Genomic DNA, 17,370 nt, shown 5'->3' with positions numbered 1-17,370 from the left:
CCTGCACACACCGAAGCCCGAGGTCCGTGCCGAACCCCGCATTTCAAATTCCCTCGGCTTTCCCTTCTCCCTTCGGCCAGGCCAGCCTTCAAACACCTCGCCGCCGTCCGCCGCCCGCCGCCGTGCCCGTCCCGGCGTGGACGGGCGATAGAGGCCGGTACGCCCCGTCATCCCGGCATGGACAGCGACGACGAGGAGATGTGCGACGCCGCCTCATCCGCCCCGTCCTCGCCCGGCGGCGGCGGCGGCGGGGTGGGAGAGGGGGAGGAGGAGGCGGGGGGCATGGACGACGGCGGAGGCGGGCGCGAGGGGGTGATGATCATGGATGTCACGTGGTTCCAGGTGGACCTGGACTACGAGTTCGACGCGCCCAGGTGGTTCGACCTCACCCAGGAGGAGGCGCCGCGGGATGCCGCTGCGGCGCAGGAGTGGTTCGCCTCCGCCCCCAGCTACCCACCCTCTCGTGCGTGCTCTCCCCTCCCTCGCCTTGCGATTTCATGCTTTGTGTCTCCGCGCGCTGAGGGCTTTGATTCGGGGTCATACGGGATAACGAGAATGGGGGTTGTCCCGTGCGATCGACTCTTGCGTTTGAAATGCGACGCTCCAGCATTCCGCCTCCGATGTGTCACCGCAGGTTTAGGTGGTGTTTGGATGGCCGGTCCAAAGACTAAAGTATAGCCCCTGAACTTGAGTCATTCGGGACTGTTTGGATCCATGGTAAACTTTAGTCGTCTAATTTACAATGACTTATTTGCCCTCATTTAATTATCGATGCACAGCCATGCATGCGAGCGGCGAAGGGTATGGGGGTGTCCAGGGCTCGCCCCGAGGGAGTTTAGCCCACTTTAGGGCCTCTTTGGGAGCCACAGATTTTAGCCCAGTTTTTAGCCATTTGCTCACTTTTAGCCCCTGTCTGATCCTCATGGCAAAACTTTTAGCCCCTTTTTTTTTTGCCATGGGGATCCAAATAGGGTCTTATGGGGGAATTTGATGGATTTAGGAAATGGGCCATTTCGCGAGAATTTTTTTGTTCTCTTACTATTATTGTTGTACAGTCCGCCTCAATGCATAAATGATCGGAGATGGTTACGGAGTCGTTATTGGTAGTGTTTTCAGGGGTAGAATGGACAGATAGGCGCCATTTGATCTTTTCAGCGCTCGGAGAAATCCTGGTGCAAAGTTGAATTTGTCCCCATGTTAAGCCCATTGACCGTTAGGAAATTTGTGAGAAGCTGACTGTTTCTCAGTGTTGGGGTTGAGCTATGATGGTCAAATGTTACCCATCTAGGATAAAATTCCATGATTAAAATGTTTGCATGGAGGTCTCCAGTTTCTAGTTATTAAACTGGTGTAGACATATAGAGGAGCTTGATTGTCAGAAGCCCAGAACCAGAATATTACCTTGACACAAGAAGAAAAAAAGATACAAAGTGAGTGCGAATGACAAAATAATAATAATAATTGGGGATCACATTTGCATGTGTCCACATCACTTATTGTTATGATGTCATTTCATAATGTCATTAGAAAGCTCATGCACTTGCTGTTGCCAGCTATGTGGTTGAGAAGTTGGCTGCTAGTTATTATGGAAGAAGCTCTTTAGATATCAGAGATAAAATGATACAGCTGAGGGGGTACCAGTGTATCACCACGTTGGGCTTTTACGTGGTTTCATGAGTATAGCTGCTTTTCATTTTTCTGTAACACTGTCTGATGGGAATAATAGTGATGCCTACATCTTCTAGAGAGGATTTCAAAATGACTTAGTTTTTTTTTTCTTTTTTTTCTGCATGATTCAGTACAGTGATGTTTTAAATGCAAAATCATGGAAACTTGCAATGATAATTGTTGATGGATTCCTTGTACAGAAATGTTTCGCATGTTACTTTATTTTTCTTTGTATTCCTAGTAAATATATCACTAACCTTTCATCTTTTTGTTTCTGCAGCCTTAATTACCAAGATGTTAGTTGAAGACCTTGGATTACAAACCATCAGAAGCATTGCAGATACAAATGCTTTGCATTGTTCTACAGCTTCTCATGAATGTTCCAGTGGCGTGGAGCAAAAAATCCATCGATTCGAAGGTCTTGAAAATCTAAATTCTAGCATTGAGTTTCCTGAAGTTCACTATTTCGTTTCTAATCTGTTTGATGATCCAGTTATCATCTATATTACATTTTACTAAATAAGTGGTTGAATCAGTGTTTATGTGCTCCTTTCGTTCATGCTTGGGTGTTACAGTTAATTCTGAGCATTGCTAGAGTCATTGGAATCATAGTAGCAGAAAACACAAGGACCCCAAGCTTTCTTGAAAAAAATGTTGATACCTTGATAAATCCTTTTATTGATGAAAAGGTGCTTGCTAGATTACAAATTGACATCTTCTGACAATATGCCTATCCCTAGCTTGGCAATAGACAGAATTTCAAACACCTAAAAGGACTGAACAAACTCTTGAATCATTTTCCTAACACATAGGAACCCTTTCACTGATTGCCTGAAATCGAGCCTGTTTACCAGCTGTGTGCTTCTATATTTTCTTTGATTTCTTATAGAAGTTTAAATTATTTATGGTTCTTTACTGCTAAAATAGGGCGAAAACCATGCAATGGTGCATCGGAAAATGAACACAAATCTCGCTTTCGAACTACCATGAAGGGCACTTCCTTGAGAGGCTCCACACTGATGAAGCCTACAGCCAGTCAATTGGCGAGGCAAAACAGACAAGTGGAAGTAAAGAATCTGACACAGTAAGTAATATTAAACTTGCTGACTTTTGTGAAGTTTATGTGGACTGACTATAAAATAATTTGAAATAGCATCATGATGGTTGATTCTGTGAGGCACCTTTCTAACTTAAATCCTTATATTTATTTAACCAACTTGCACTATATGTGCTGTTTGGTTTGTTCATGTAGATGAACCATAAGTTGTGAAATATGTGTCTTTAGCACCGAGTGTATTTCAATATTACAATCACAAGTATTTTGTCCACATTATTTTTCACCTTTTCCTTTTCCATTCTCCTTTCACAGTGTCCCCAAACTCAAGCATCTCTTACTATTATCTGCTACTGAATTAGCTTTCAACGAATGTCAAATTTGTGGCATCTGTCTTTTTTAGCTAACTAAACAAATACTTCACCATCAGGTTTGTGAATACCTTTTTTTTAATCTCAATTTGATCTGTTTTCAGGAGTAAAAAGCTAGTGGGAGTTAGAAGCGAGAAAAGTACTGTAAGCTCAATCGATTGCACATACCAATCTGCGAAAAGACAGAGATTAGAGAATGGGCATCTCAACAAGGTATTGTACAGTTTTCATGTGGAGATGTGACATTTGCCAAATTTTCATGTTCTTGTTTTTTTTGAACTCTGAACTAATTTACAATTTTTTAATGATGTCAAACACAACAGCTAGTGAGCTTTTTAATGTCCTCTCTACCAAGTGGTAGTTTCATTTGTTTCCACTTGGAAGCAAGTATTTTTTTCACAAAAAGAGTGGCTAATGTTCTCCTCTACAAGTGGCGTTGTCATTTGTTTTAGCTGTGCTCTCCAGTGTTGGCACCGAAATGAATATAACTTGACTCCTAAGTAGCATATCGCATGTTTTGATGCTTAGTCAACATGCAAAATGTTATGGGTTCTCTGTTGCATTTATAAGTCTTGCATATTATTTCTGTGTTTTGAACGGAAATCCTAGTTTTCTTCCCGTAGAATTTGAGATTTATGTTACTGGAAGTAGCAACAGTTTCAGAAATTGGAAATATGCAATAACTTCTAATTCTGGGAAAAAAATTCATCTTGATGTGAACTACTCCCTCCATTCCAAATTATAAGACTTTTTGTTTTTTCTAGATACATTGTTTTTACTATGCATCTAGACATATTATATATTTATTTATATATATATATATATATATATATATATATATATATATATACACACACACATAGCAAAAGCTGTGTATCTAGAAAAGCTAAAACGTCTTATAATTTGGAATGGAGTGACATTGTTTGATACATTTAGTTAGATGTAGATACTGCATAGTCAATTGCTATCTTGAGTTATTTTTGTGAGCCTAAAGGTACAAATTGATTAGTTGCTACTATTTTATTGAATAACTTTGCTTCTTGCTCTCTACTGAAGCTATTCGCTTGTGGTACAGGCTGCTGCTACTGCTACCCAGCATGAGTTTATTCATAAAAATCATGCAAAGGTAAAAGCTCCGAAAACCATCTGTTTAAATTGATTATAAATCGACACGTTATGCTGGTTCTCTTTCAGGTGTTGTAACGATGCAGTTCTCTGAGTCTCCTTAATTATATTTCTTTAAAAAAGAAATAGACACATATACTTGCTAGTTTTGCAACTAGTTGCTGCTGCTGTGCTTTGTATTAAATCGCTGTCTGAAAAGATATTGCTGTTATGTTACAAAACATCTATTAGTTCTCCTCTCTCCCTTAAATCTTGCTTGACAACATTCTTATGGATTCGACAGAACGTTATGAATCGTAACATGGATCGGCCCGCTGGTCTGCCCAGATTGAAGATTACAATTCCTAGATCACCTGATTTGGCAACAAAGCTAAGAGCGGAGAGGTCAAAGGCTCTAAGATCAGTGTAAAGTCATTTTCTCTTGATTTCATGTTTTTATTTCCAAATATAAGGTACTTCCATTATGGTAGTTTTGAAACATTTACCTGTAACTTGTCAGGCCAACTAATCCAAAGCAGTTAAATCAACGGATTGCACCATATGCTCCTACAGTCCAAGTGGCATCAACTAGAAAGGTTGGGAACATCATGCATTTCTTAATCCTTTAATTGATTATGAATTACATTTAAATTAGTCTCACAACCTTGAAAAATAATGAGCAAATTGGCTTCCAGGAATATATGCTTAGTTGAGATACGCTTCCCAGCAGCATGATCTGTGGAAGACTGTTAATCTAATATCCTAGGTGTGATTTTATTAAATTTACCTCCCAAGAAATGAATGATTTTATAATGATCTGGACTATTGTGCCCAGGGAGCAAATTGAGCGATAGCTCAGTGGTGTGGCTGGCAATGGTTGTGCCCACCTACTGGGGATTGAAACCCAGTATTGCACCCAAAAAAATCCCCCTCGCTGTGCTCGCTGGCTGTGGCTCTGGTGCGTCGCCGGCCCAGGTAACGGTGCACTGCGCCAGCCTGGGTAACGGTGTAAGCCAGCCCAAGTTCGGTTTGGCCCTATAAATGGTCATGGGCCAGGGTTTGAGTTCTTGACCGGGGTCATGCGGTCCCTTCTTAATTATGATGCCGTGGGGGTGTTTCTTCCATCACCAGTCGAGTTTTGCGTTCAGGGAAAGCAATACATTTGTACATCACTGATTCACTGCCTGAATTAGCTTTGCCTTCTGTTATTTAATCAAATTTCATAGTTGAAGATGTTCTATTTGCTCCTATTTTTTCCCTAGTAGTCGAGTTGGTCTGCCTTTTAGGAACAGTCGCTAAGCTACTGGATTTACCATATCTAAATGCTTTACTCTCTTTCTTGTACAGCTGTAATGTTGTATGTTTAGTTTCTGGTTCAATTTGAAAAATTTGATCTCTAGCAGGTAGTTCAACCTCTTTGGGCTACTAGTCATCTGCATGCAAGCAGGCAATATGAGGATGTTGGGTCAAATGTGCCAGCATGTACATCCAATCATGCAAGGCATCTTAAGAGGTAAGTCTGTTTTATGTGTACTTTTTTTTTCAGCAGACTACCCAAATTCTACTACTGTCGCACTGTTATGAGATGTTAAAAACACCTAATCAATCAATTGCATCTTTCAAGGCATGATTTGATCTAGCAAAAGGTGATCAATAAGATTCCTTTTTGTGATCACTCTATGCAGCACCTAGGCATGATGTTATAAGATCCATTTCTGCAACCTTTTGTCTATTAACAAATGAACTTATGCATGCTTTCACTGTTGTCTTGTAGCAGTGTAGATAACAAACCCGAAGATTGCAGAGATGATCTGTTTAAATTTAAGGCCCGGCCGTTGGATAGAAAGGTTGCTGCCATTAATAATATCTTCTGTCTATTTGTGAGCTCATTTTATGATGGTTCCTGTCCTTCAGTATATTCATACAGCAAATGTAACTGGTTCATCTTGTACCTTCTTCTGTGAAAACAGATTTTGGCGAGCAAAGGTGATGTTGGTGGATTTCGATGTGCAAAAAAGAATACAACTTTGCCAAAGGTAATTTTTGTAGTGGTACTCATTTTCCCTTCTATATTTTCTTTATTGCTCGTGACTGAAAGAATGTATAACCCCTCGATTTCTCAAAATATCTGCATCTTGTGATTTCAAACCGTAGGAATTTAACCTATCAACAGGGAGGAAAGGCAATGCAGCTCCATTGTCTGAACTATTTAACAAGGTTTGTATGCATATAATAACATGGAAGGCTCGTCACCACGTTGATTACGCTGACATTTGCTTGAATAATTTTGGAAGCTTTCGTTAACTGCGGGAGCACACCAAAATCGTGGAGTAGGGCGTCAGATCAGTGATCTGCCAAATTATATCACTACCAAGGTTGTCTTGTTTCCTATTCACTTCTTGTTTGTACTTGTTCTTGCATCTCAATTCGAAGCGCTCAAAGGTCTCTTTTATTGTATTGCAAGGACTGCAAAGAGAACATGAACGGTAACATGCACTGCTAGTCTGGTAAGTACCCGGCAATGTCCTTCTACTTGATGAGATAATCATGTTTGCTTCACTAAGTCTCTTTTAATGCATGACAGACACCCTTCCATTTGTTTTCCCTTTCCAGACCCGCGTCAATGACGAAGTAGAATATACAGGATTTCTCTTTTGATAGTTAGTGCCTGATGCAGACTCAACGTCTCTCCACCGGCAGAAAGGTACATATTTACTGCATCAGCATCGCCACTGATATAATTGCGTTGTCGTGTTGACAGTGCACCCCCTAAACTCGTGTGCAGGCCGAGCGTTTGTTTTGGTGTTTTGGACAGTTAGACTAGAAGGAAGCTCACATCCTCTTCGTTTTGAATAACAAGATGAAGCCATACATTATCTGACATTAGGGCACCATCACTGAGGTGCGTCGTCCGGCGTCACCGGGTGTGGAGCACCGTTTGTCGTCGCGGCCATAGAGTTGCTGCCGCTGGGCCGCTGCAGTTTACCATTGTCTCTCAGCTGCCCGGAGCCAATGAGCCATGGCTGTGATGGGAAGCTTTTTTTGTACAGCAAGAGAGAAACCATAGCGCATAGTGTCACTGTGGGGGCGTCTCACCCGGTGTATCTGCAGTCCTGCGGCGTTCCGCGGCGACTCCAAAGTGTAACATATTGCAATCGCCTTGGCAAGGTCGTGCTCTTCTTCGTCTTCGCCATGCCCCCATGTTCTCCAAATGCATCCAAGCTCAGCTCCCAGGATCGCGCTGTGCGGTTCAGGACAAAAATTTCGTTGCTGCTGTCAACAGTAGTGCCAGCGCCAGGAATCTCCTGGCTGGATCACAGTCGATGTGAGCAGTGCTGCCGGCCTGCCGCTGGTGCTGACTGGTGACTGCTGAGGCCTGAGGCCTCGGAGAGCTGCCTAGTCCACGCATGGCCGGCTCTCCCGGTCCCCCTGGAGGTTTAACGCCTTGAGGGCCAAGATGGCAACGGGCCCGATACTCGACGGGTATCTGGTTCATTAGGAGACGGGGATGGAATCATATCTTTACCTATGGGCATCTAAATTGGTAAGAATCTATCCCCAACGGGTATAGCGGGTACGAGAACGTTCCCTGTTTACCCGTCCCCGTTACCCGTTGGGGAACCCGACTATTTGAGCTGTCATGCGAGTATTAGGTTCAAAGAAGCTCAACATAGTTATTTTTGCTCAAATCTGAACAATTATATATATAGTTTGTGTGTTCTAGGAACCCTAGTTTAATTTTTCCTCATCATCTCCACCAGCAGCACAAGCACGTCTGTCTCACGAGCGCTTGTGTCCCTCGCTTCCTCAATTCGGTCTCTCTGCCACCTTTGCTCGTCTTCCTCGTAATCTCGCTCCTTCTCCTCGGCATCTCCGAGACTTCGACACTTATATCCGGGTGAAGAAGAAACGTCTCCGATTGTAAAGCTGCGACCCCAAGTGTCCTTGTTTATCGGATATGGATGGACAAAAATCTATACCCGAGACAGTTAACGAGGACGGAGACGGAATGAATTCTCCGTAGCAGGGAAGAGAATGTTCCGGTGATACCGACGGGTACATCCCGTTGCCACGAGGGAGCCACGAACAAAGCGCAGTCCTGCAAAGCTAACATGCTGCGATTACCTGGCGAGGTTCTTCGCCGTGCTTCTCATTCTCGAATCTCAATGCGTGGTAACCGCCACAGACAAATCACCTGCGTAGCCTACAGACAAAACTTGCGGGTGCACTGGAGCAAGATTTCGCTGTTACTGTCGATGGTGGCAGCAGGAATCTCTGCCGGAGTACGTCGGAGCCTGTTCGCTTGCTCGTATATGATCGTTAATTATAAGTTGAAATAGTATTTTTCTCTTATATCAAACCAGTCAGTGGTAAATAATCCTGAGCCGAATAGGCACCCGGTCTCCTAGTGACCTGGTTCACAGTTGTGTCGAGCCGAGCCGAGCAGTGCTAGCCGGCGCCGTGCGTGCCCGGTGGCAGTGCGGCTCAGGGTCAGGGACCCAGCCACCCAGGGTTGGGTCGCCGGTCAAGTGCGCACATCGGTTTGTCCCATCACGGCCCCCGACACCTGCTCTGCTCACTCCCCACGTCGCGTCGCCCGCGGACCCCGCCCCGTCGGCTGGCCGCTGCGATATTCCTAAGACTCGTTGCCTCATTGGGCCGCGCCTCCGTTCCAGGCCGCCGCCTCACGGGCGCGCGCGCGAGCGTTCGTTCCTGTGGCGCACTGGTGCTCTGCTGCGCGATGCTCCTGTCGACCAGTCGCGCTCCATGCCGGCACGAGGTGACACTGTTCGGGGGCCGCCTCGTCGTGAGCTGCATCGGTGGCGCACAGTGCAGTCACCATAGTTGACTGGCGCCAGGACCAGGAGACATGCCAGTGGGCAGGCAGTGGCGCGCTCTGTGCGCGTCGACGCGTCACGCACGGCGCGTGCGCTGTCAGCTACATGGCTCTGCCCCTGTACCTGCTGCTAACAGAAGCCTTCCATGCTCCACCTCAAAGCGAGCAGCGCCCGTCTGCCGGATGCCGGCAGGTCGCATGGATGGGTCTAATCGGAGAAGGCCGAGAGTACAGTTGCTTGCAGTTGCAGAACTGCCATTGACTAGCAGACGAGACAGAGCTCGACCACTCGCGAAACGGCCGGTCCGGCCGGCCTGTGTGTAGTACTGTAACAGAAAGGGCTTCGACACGGCCTCCAGAGCAAGGATTCTAGCAGAGTAGAAACACACAGCCAAGGGTTCACCCTTTCAGTGCAAAGTTTTCACCCTTGCTGAGTTCGCCCGGAAGTGCTGGCAGCTACTCAGGTCAAGCACAAGCAGGACGGTGAGCCAGCCAAGCAGGCATAAATTCAGTTGCAGCCATACCCATACACTGATACAACAGAAACGTACACAGCAGGGGAAGGGAGCCGCAGGGCAGCTCATAAATAGCAGCCAAAAAAACGGCGATGCATTTCATTTACAACGACCCAGTCCAATGCAGGTTGCATGGTTCGATTCAATGCGGTTCCTTCCAGGATCCAAGAAACTCACGTCCGGTCTCTGCTGGATCGCGGACGCATAAATGGGCTCAGATTCATGGCGTTCACGGGACACCTCGTGCCGTGTGATTACACCAAGGACAACCAATGAACCAACCACTGCAAATCCGTCCTAGCAGCAGCAGCAGAGTTGCCTCCTGCTTCTTCCATTTTGGACAACTTCTAAACCGACATCCACAAGAACAATGGTGGCATCGATCGTCTCCATCTACCGTGATCTCATAATCCTACGTCTATTTCCTGCACTGTGCTACTATGCTTTTACTACCTCCTTGCTTCGATCTCTACTTGGGAGAAAATTTTCTGGGGAGTGAGCGAGAGGGAGGATCATGACAGTGTGTGCTTGGATATGACCTCGCCGAACCGCACGAACCACTGCTCGTCGGAGGAGCTGTTGTCGCCGATGTCGTCAGACACGCCGACATGCTTCATGTCGGCCGCCGTTGCGAGGAAGCGCGTGTAGTCGCCGGCTGCCGCCTTCGTCGCGGGAGGCTTGGCAGCAGGCGGCGCCGGCAGCAGGGAGAGCAGCACCCTCGCCACCTCGTGCATGGTCGGCCGGTCCACGGGGTGCCGCTTGGTGCACAGCAGGGCCAGCTGGAAGGCCTTCCGGACCAGGTTCATGTCCGTGCACGTCACTGACACCTCCGAGTCCACAGCCTCCATCACCGTGTTGTCGTCAGCTTTTGAGAGTATCTACACATGCAATGCAGAAAACATATATAGGTACCGTTTAGTTCCCAAAATTTTGCAAAATTTTCCAAGATTCTTCGTCACATCGAATCTTTGGACGCATGCACGAAGCATTAAATATAAATAAAAAATAAAACTAATTACACAGTTTAGACGAAATTCACGAGACGAATCTTTTAAGCCTAATTAGACTATGATTGGACACTAATCGCCAAATAACAACGAAAGTACTACAGTATCATTTCCCAAAAAAATTTCGCCAACTAAACGAGGCCATAGTATTATCACTCATATGCAAGGCAAACCATTCCATTTCAGTATTTCACTATTATAGATCTACATCGCATCACAGTATTTTCATTGTTCAGCATTCACTGGCATGTGATCTATAAAAACAATTAAAAGAGGATCTGGTAAAGGAGTTCAGTAAGGGGACGACTACCAATTGGTGCAAGTTGGATTCATTGTCTACAGCCTTCTTCCCGGTGAGCAGCTCCAGAAGGACGATGCCGAAGCTGTAGACATCCGATTTCTCATTGAGCCTCGACGTGCGGGCATACTCTGGATCAATGTAGCCAATGGTTCCTAGCACGTAGGTGGAGGCATGGGACTTGGCAGCCGGGACACATTTGGCAATGCCGAAATCAGAGAGGTGCGCTTCGAAGTTCTCGTCGAGCAGGATGTTTGAGGACTTGACATCCCTGTGGATTATGCGAGGGTTGCAATCATGGTGGAGATAGGCCAGTCCTTGCGCAGCACCCACCGCAATCTTCAGCCTTGTGTCCCAATCAAGCTTCACCTTCTTTGATGGACCTGAAAATGACCGTGGGTTATCGGAGTCAAGAGATGCGTTGAATGAGGCAGAGCTGCAAAAAAGTGCATGGAAGGAAGCAACAAGAATAAAAGCTCAGGAATCCTAACCATGAAGAAGATCCCACAGGGAACCATTTTCCATGTAATCGTAGAAAAGCAGGTTTCCATGAGGGGAGAGTGAGAAGCCATGAAGGCTGACGAGATTCCTGTGTCGGATGCTACCGATCGTCTCCAGTTCTGTCTCAAACTCACGGAGGCTGTGGTTATACTGACTGTAAAGCCGTTTGACAGCGATGGCCTTGCTGCTCTTGAGATAACATTTGTACACAGTACTTGATGCCCCATAACCAATGATGTATTTCTCGCTCAAATTCTCAGTCAACCTCATAATTTCTTCATAGGTATGGACAGCCATGTCCATTTGAAGAACTACTAGCTTTGGGTTTCCTGAAATATGATCAAGAAAAGTAATAGATGAGTGTTAACAACTTAACATATTTGGACATGGCTCTGGAATAGTATATTGCTATTCAGGGGGTGACTGGCATATGCACAAACCTTGCACTGGCTTGTCAGATCCTTTCTCATGTGGCTGTGGATGATTGGTTTTGTATATTGCCAGCAGCATAATGCAGAGTAATATGATGAAGCCTAAGATAATGCAAGCAACCGCCGTCCGAGAGATATTAACTGGAGTAAAAGTTATATAAAAGCTTGAGTTAGAACTTAGACATAAATAGACCAGTGGCTGCACAGGACTTGTTTGGTACCTTTTGTTCCGTGAGAATGTCCACAGCTGGAGTCTTGGCAGTACACATGGAGCATCGGATTACCCACGAAGCTGCATTTAGATATGGGTTCCTATTAGAAACTATGATTCAATAAGGAATATCAAACACCACAGAGAGAGCCATTTGTTTATACCTTTCCATTGGGAACTTTGAGAAGTTTTTTGCCGATGGGACATGTCCAGTAAAGTTGTTGTATGATAAATTTCTGAAATGAAAATAACACATGTCTTAATGCTGGGGAATTAATTAACCATGCTGTTAGGACAAAGTTAGCACAAAAAACATACAAGGTAATTAAGCTGAAGCAGTTAGCCAGTTGAGCAGGGATCTCCCCAACCAAATTGTTGTTGTTAAGAATCCTGTGCAATAAAATCACAGTTTAGTAGAATTCTAATGCAGTATGCAGTAGAAATTCAACATAATAGTACCACGAAGGAGAACTCACAAGCTATCAAGGTTTTGCAGCTGTCCAAGTTCTTCAGGGAGATAACCAGACAAGTTGTTGCTGGAGATGTCACTGTACATTTAAAGAATAGTTCAGATGAATCATATGTTTGCATGATTACTAGAGCACGTCACAAAGGATGTTCACTTACATTACTTGGACACTTCTCAAGTTTCCAAATTCAGCAGGCACAGATCCAGTAAGATGGTTTTTACTCAAATTCCTGCATGAACGGTTGTGGACATTATGCAACAATCCACATAGATAATAAGAATTCTAAAAGGTTGATCTCGACATACAATTCAAGAAGATGCTCGAGATCACCAATGGTAGGAGGGACTGGTCCAGAGAATTCATTGTAGGAAAGATCTCTGTGCCACAATGAAGGAAGAAGGTAGTTATCAAAATGAAGTCGCTGCAAGCCTGCAACTTCACACGTAACTCAGAATTCATATCACTAGGTAACCGATAAAATGGATCTCCTTACAGTGTGTCCAAGTTGACTATGTGACCAAGCTCAGAGGGAATCTGGCCTTTGAAATTGTTTGAAGAAAGGTTCCTGTAATTTTTTTTAAGAAATTCAATTACATGTCAGGGTCTGGTACAATGAAATAATAATGCGTTGTGAAGTGCAACAATTGTAAGCAAACTGCTGCAAATGTACTCACAGGTATGTCAAACTCTCCAACTTCTGGAAATCAGCAGGGATAGAGCCATTCAGTTTATTGCCATACACATTGCTGAGAACAAAACATAAATGATAGTATGAGAAACATATAGCTGTTCTGTTGAATACTGTGACAAATGCATGCTTACAAACTTACAATTTGTTCAGTGCACTGCAAGAGCTGATGTTTGCAGGAATATGACCCTCAAGATTGTTGTTGGCAAGATTCCTAGAGAAATGTAGAACTTATCAGAAATTGCATAGACCAAAATAGACACTAATTTGCATACTTCCATACAGGATAGGTTCTTACAATTCAAATAACTCTGTGAGTTTGCCAAGCTCAGCTGGGATTGTGCCCACTAGTTCATTGTCATTCAGCTGCCTGGATGGAACAAATATTGACCTTCATTAAGATTACAGACAACAGCAGCACAAAATTATTTAGTTAAGAGTAACTTACAGGTAGCTAAGTTTACTCATGTTCCCCAGTTCTGGTGGTATATGTCCAGTGAGTTTGTTGCCATGTAAATAGCTGGAACGAGTGGTGATCAAACTATTAATAAAAGAAAAGGAGGTAGCTTTGGGGAAGAAGAATATTGTTGATGATACTAACAGTTTGCCTGTGTAGGACAGGTTGCCAAGTATCGGAGGAATTGGTCCCACCAGTTCATTCTCGCTAAGGTCTCTGAGAAACAATTTTAGAAAAAAAAAGAACTCATTATGGGCTAGTAAAGATAAAGAAACCAATAAGCATGGATTCAAGTGTGAGTTTTTTGTACTCACAGGACAGCAAGAGCCTGCATGAGGCCAATCACTTCTGGGATTTTGCCAACCAGTCTATTTCCTTGAAGTGACCTGTAAAACAACAATGCAAGGATCAAACCGAAGGATTGCGTGGTACATATATATGAGGACATAAGTCTGCTGAACTGCTGAAGTATAGAAGATTTGAAGACATCAGGAAGACTTACAGTGTGGCTACTTGAAGGTAACCTATGTTGTAAGGTATTTCTCCAGAGATTTGGTTGTATGAAATATCCCTGCAAGCCAAATACAAAGGAAGATTCGCATCATAGCATCCTAAACTTGGGAGAACCAAAACACCAACATAATTGCCAGAACCAACATACAGAATCTCAAAGCTAGTGCAGTTCCCTATGCCCTCGGGAATTGTTCCTGTGAGATTGTTCCCCCTAACATCACTGTATATATGGAAGGCAACCAATGTCAATAAGATCAAGCTGCAGCTTATGCATCAGGACATGCAATGGAGCAGAGCAGTAAACTTACAAGTACCACAGGCCAGTCAGTTGGCACATATCAGGTGACAAAGTTCCGGTCAGTGAGTTACCCCTCAAGCCTCTGAGGATCAAGATAACAGAAATGTTATCACCTGGAAACATCTTCTACAGTGGGCAAAACAAAATGATGTAGAGCTCTTACAGGTATTGCAGTACTTCATTCCAGTAGATGAGCCTGGGGATGTCGCCGGTAAGCTTGTTCTGTGCCAGATCCCTATTACAAAGGGACAAACGAACATTTCATTACCAAGACAGCATAATAAGTCGCACTGGCAAAAATGTACACAAAAGGAAATTCCTTTGGTGTGCGCACTAAAGCACAAAAAAGTAGGTGAAACAAACAGAACATAAATCACCAAATGTGTCCAGCAATCACAAAAGAAGTAAAAGGGTCACGGATAGAGAAAGGTCCTAGGAAGCTCACAAGGTCTTGAGATTTGGAATCTGGGACAATGTGGAAGGGATGGGTCCCGTGAGTTGGTTGTTCTTCAAAATCCTGTCAAAAAAGGAGAGAAAAATGTCACAAAAACCAGCAATACAAAAGCACTAGAAAGAGTAGGTAGCAACTAGCAAGACACAAAACACAGACAAGCAAATTTCTAGCACCATAACAAATGTCTGCATCACAAGTTATAATCATGACTGCAGCATATGCGACTGCCTCCCATTTTTACTGTAACCAGTAACATACCCAAGTATAGGTGGGTGCAAAAGTGACCATATCTTAAAAGTCATAGCTCTTGGTAAAATGCAGTCAGGAAACAGGAATAGAGAGAGCTAGAGCTTACAGGTCCTCAAGCTGCTTGAGCTTGGAGATGGAGAAGGGGATGTCTCCATACAGCAAGTTTCCAGACAAATCCCTGCGGAGACAAGAAAAAACAGAAACCAATTTTAAAATGGCTAATCGACAGCGAAAAGGTTGTAACACAATAAAAGAAGACTTGCTTGATTTAGGGACATACAAATATTTTAAGGAGACACAATCCCCAATCTCATCTGGGATTTGGCCTGTGAGCTTGTTCAGCTTGAGATCCCTGCACGAGCAAATCATTAGCACACAAATAAACTAATCAGCAAGCTAAATCTAGGATGTGTCGGCTTAAAGTAAATAAAATAGTACTAAAGAACTGTGTCACATCATGGCACGAAGGGTCAAATCAGATGAGGATTAAAAAACAGAGATGCAGGTAGGAGTATAGTCAAATGCACAAAATCTCAGGCGGATGCAGGAAATTGTACGTTTCTCCGAGTCATCCCACTTACGCGAACTGTAGGCTCTTGAGCTGCCCTATAGCCGGCGAGATCTCCCCTCCGAGGTTTAGATTTGACAGGTTCCTGTTTTTTCCCACAGCAAACAATCTCATCAGAAGATTCTTCTTTTCTTTCAGCAAACAAATAAAAAAAACGACCCTTTACTTCTCCCCCGACAAAATGAGCAACAAAAACAGAGCACCGTACGGATATAATCTGTACTTCTCAATTTCTTTTTCACCCGAACAATATTTTCCTCTCAATCGATCAGCCAAAACAATCTTTCGGCATGTTTTTTCAGCAAAGCCAACGGCGCCATAAGGTGTACTACGGCAAAGGAGTGTCTTGAGAACAAAACTTCAATGGCCGAAACATGCTCCGATGGCGAAAAAGAAAGAACAACTGCGGCAAGGTGTCATCTGCTCCTTGTTCCCCCCAAAAACAGTGTTTCCTCCTGATCAAGAACGCAGGAAAGACATCACCATAACATGCTTATCAGCTACGATACAGCGTTTCTCTCGCAACCAAACAGCATCAGACGCCTTGTAAGCCACCGAAACGATCAAGCGGATAATGGCAAGAAGCCAATCGGAGCAATAAATGCAGGAAGCGGGGCGAGAAGATTCCAAGAGCACGGGAGGAGGAGGAGGAGAGGTCGAGGAGAGCGCACGCACAGGCCGACGACGGCGAAGGAGGCGGCGTCGCAGGCGACGCCGCGCCAGGTGCAGTGGTCGCGGCCGCCGTCCCAGTCCGCCAGCGCGTTGGCCGCGTTCCCGAACCCCGCCTTGACCGCCATCAGCGCCTGGCCGTCCCCATCCCCGTCCCCTCCTCCCGCCGCTGCCGACGCCGACACCGCAGCCGCAATAAGCAGCACCGCCGCCGTCGCCGCCGCCGACACCGCAGCCGCCCTCGCTGCCATTCCCGAGCGCGAATCCGCAAGAACCTTTCGCAACCGTCGCTTTCTTGCTCCAAAGCCACCGCCTTTCCGGCAACAGCGAACCCGGGCGGGCCAACAAGTCCTTGCCACTGGCCGCTACGAGCTCACGTCGCAGCTAGCACCGGCGCAAATGCTTCTGCTGCTGCTCCATGCCCATGTTCATGTGACGGGCACCACCAAGGAGGGACGGAGGCAGGGAGGGAGTAGGAGTGCGAGGGGTTCTGCGTGCGATGCGTTTTTGTGGTGGCGCTGGCGATGGCGACGTGACTGTGGTTGCTTTCGGTGGGCAGCCGCTGCTCTGCGCGCAGCGAGGAGAGAGCGAGGGCCGAGAATCGGGGGGAGATCAGATCATCAGAGCATAGCATAGGGTGGTGGTGGTAGGAGAGAGAAAGAAACGGAGGGAGGGGGTGTTAAGGCTGACGGTCCCGGGCCCACCGCGTCAGAGACTGGGCCCCGGGCATACGTGTAGCCTGTAGGGGCCCGTGGGCCGTGGCCATCCTGTTTTCATTTTTCAAAAATCAAAACCCCTCCACGCCACCGTTTGGCTCGCTGCGGTCGTCCGCCTGGGACCTCAATGACACGGTGGTCCCACCTGCAGCGGACGCCACCTGTCAGCGGCTGAAGCCTGCCGGCCGCACTATCCTTGGCCCACCTGTCAGGGGCTAAAGAGCGCGCGTAAAAAGAACCCGCCCGCCAGTCGGTTGGGATCGTGCCCGGGCGCGGAACCCTGTGGCCTCT

The 17,370-nt window shown here is 45.5% G+C and overlaps 2 protein-coding genes across 3 annotated transcripts; one reads left to right on the top strand and one right to left on the bottom strand.

The window, feature by feature from the left end:
* The first annotated feature begins 34 nt into the window (after window positions 1-34).
* LOC136533482 (protein TPX2-like) lies at window positions 35-7,488 on the top strand. Of its 2 annotated transcripts, none has more exons than XM_066526025.1 (15): window positions 35-463; window positions 1,949-2,086; window positions 2,596-2,752; window positions 3,198-3,306; window positions 4,169-4,219; window positions 4,502-4,623; window positions 4,718-4,793; window positions 5,598-5,710; window positions 5,972-6,044; window positions 6,168-6,233; window positions 6,352-6,414; window positions 6,492-6,572; window positions 6,662-6,704; window positions 6,811-6,901; window positions 6,983-7,488. In XM_066526025.1, exons 1-13 carry the CDS (start codon window positions 178-180, stop codon window positions 6,698-6,700), a joined length of 1,374 nt encoding a protein of 457 aa, XP_066382122.1. In that variant the 5' UTR covers window positions 35-177; the 3' UTR covers window positions 6,701-6,704; window positions 6,811-6,901; window positions 6,983-7,488. The 2 variants fall into 2 exon arrangements, with proteins under 2 accessions (XP_066382122.1, XP_066382123.1); XM_066526026.1 differs by having other exon boundaries at window positions 5,975-6,044; window positions 6,983-7,487.
* Window positions 7,489-9,822: 2,334 nt separating this feature from the next.
* Window positions 9,823-16,982, bottom strand: LOC136533481 (LRR receptor-like serine/threonine-protein kinase SIK1). Its single transcript, XM_066526024.1, has 26 exons — window positions 16,370-16,982; window positions 15,708-15,779; window positions 15,407-15,478; window positions 15,233-15,304; window positions 14,869-14,940; window positions 14,587-14,658; window positions 14,434-14,505; window positions 14,274-14,345; window positions 14,115-14,183; window positions 13,927-13,998; window positions 13,757-13,828; window positions 13,604-13,675; window positions 13,454-13,525; window positions 13,298-13,369; window positions 13,142-13,213; window positions 12,961-13,032; window positions 12,773-12,844; window positions 12,625-12,696; window positions 12,474-12,545; window positions 12,316-12,387; window positions 12,162-12,233; window positions 12,008-12,078; window positions 11,796-11,927; window positions 11,346-11,684; window positions 10,867-11,237; window positions 9,823-10,427 (listed from the first exon to the last, which is right to left on the bottom strand). Exons 1-26 carry the CDS (start codon window positions 16,612-16,614, stop codon window positions 10,062-10,064), a joined length of 2,961 nt encoding a protein of 986 aa, XP_066382121.1. The 5' UTR covers window positions 16,615-16,982; the 3' UTR covers window positions 9,823-10,061.
* Window positions 16,983-17,370: the final 388 nt, after the last annotated feature.

The sequence above is a fragment of the Miscanthus floridulus genome, unplaced genomic scaffold (genome assembly GCF_019320115.1).
Source record: "Miscanthus floridulus cultivar M001 unplaced genomic scaffold, ASM1932011v1 fs_896_3_4, whole genome shotgun sequence".
NCBI classification, from domain to species: domain Eukaryota; kingdom Viridiplantae; phylum Streptophyta; class Magnoliopsida; order Poales; family Poaceae; genus Miscanthus; species Miscanthus floridulus.
Note: the sequence above shows the minus strand (reverse complement) of the source record. Positions and strands in the feature narration are given on the sequence as shown.

Coding starts and splice junctions, on each gene's coding strand:
- LOC136533481 (XM_066526024.1), bottom strand. CDS start 16,614: ATGGCAGCGAGGGCGGCTGCGGTGTCGGCGGCGGCGACGGCGGCGGTG. Junction 15,305..15,406: donor TGTGTCTCCTTAAAATATTT/GTATGTCCCTAA, acceptor TTGTCTCCGCAG/GGATTTGTCTGGAAACTTGC. Junction 13,214..13,297: donor TGCAGTGCACTGAACAAATT/GTAAGTTTGTAA, acceptor TTTTGTTCTCAG/CAATGTGTATGGCAATAAAC.
- LOC136533482 (XM_066526025.1), top strand. CDS start 178: ATGGACAGCGACGACGAGGAGATGTGCGACGCCGCCTCATCCGCCCCG. Junction 2,753..3,197: donor GAAGTAAAGAATCTGACACA/GTAAGTAATATT, acceptor ATCTGTTTTCAG/GAGTAAAAAGCTAGTGGGAG. Junction 4,624..4,717: donor TCAAAGGCTCTAAGATCAGT/GTAAAGTCATTT, acceptor GTAACTTGTCAG/GCCAACTAATCCAAAGCAGT.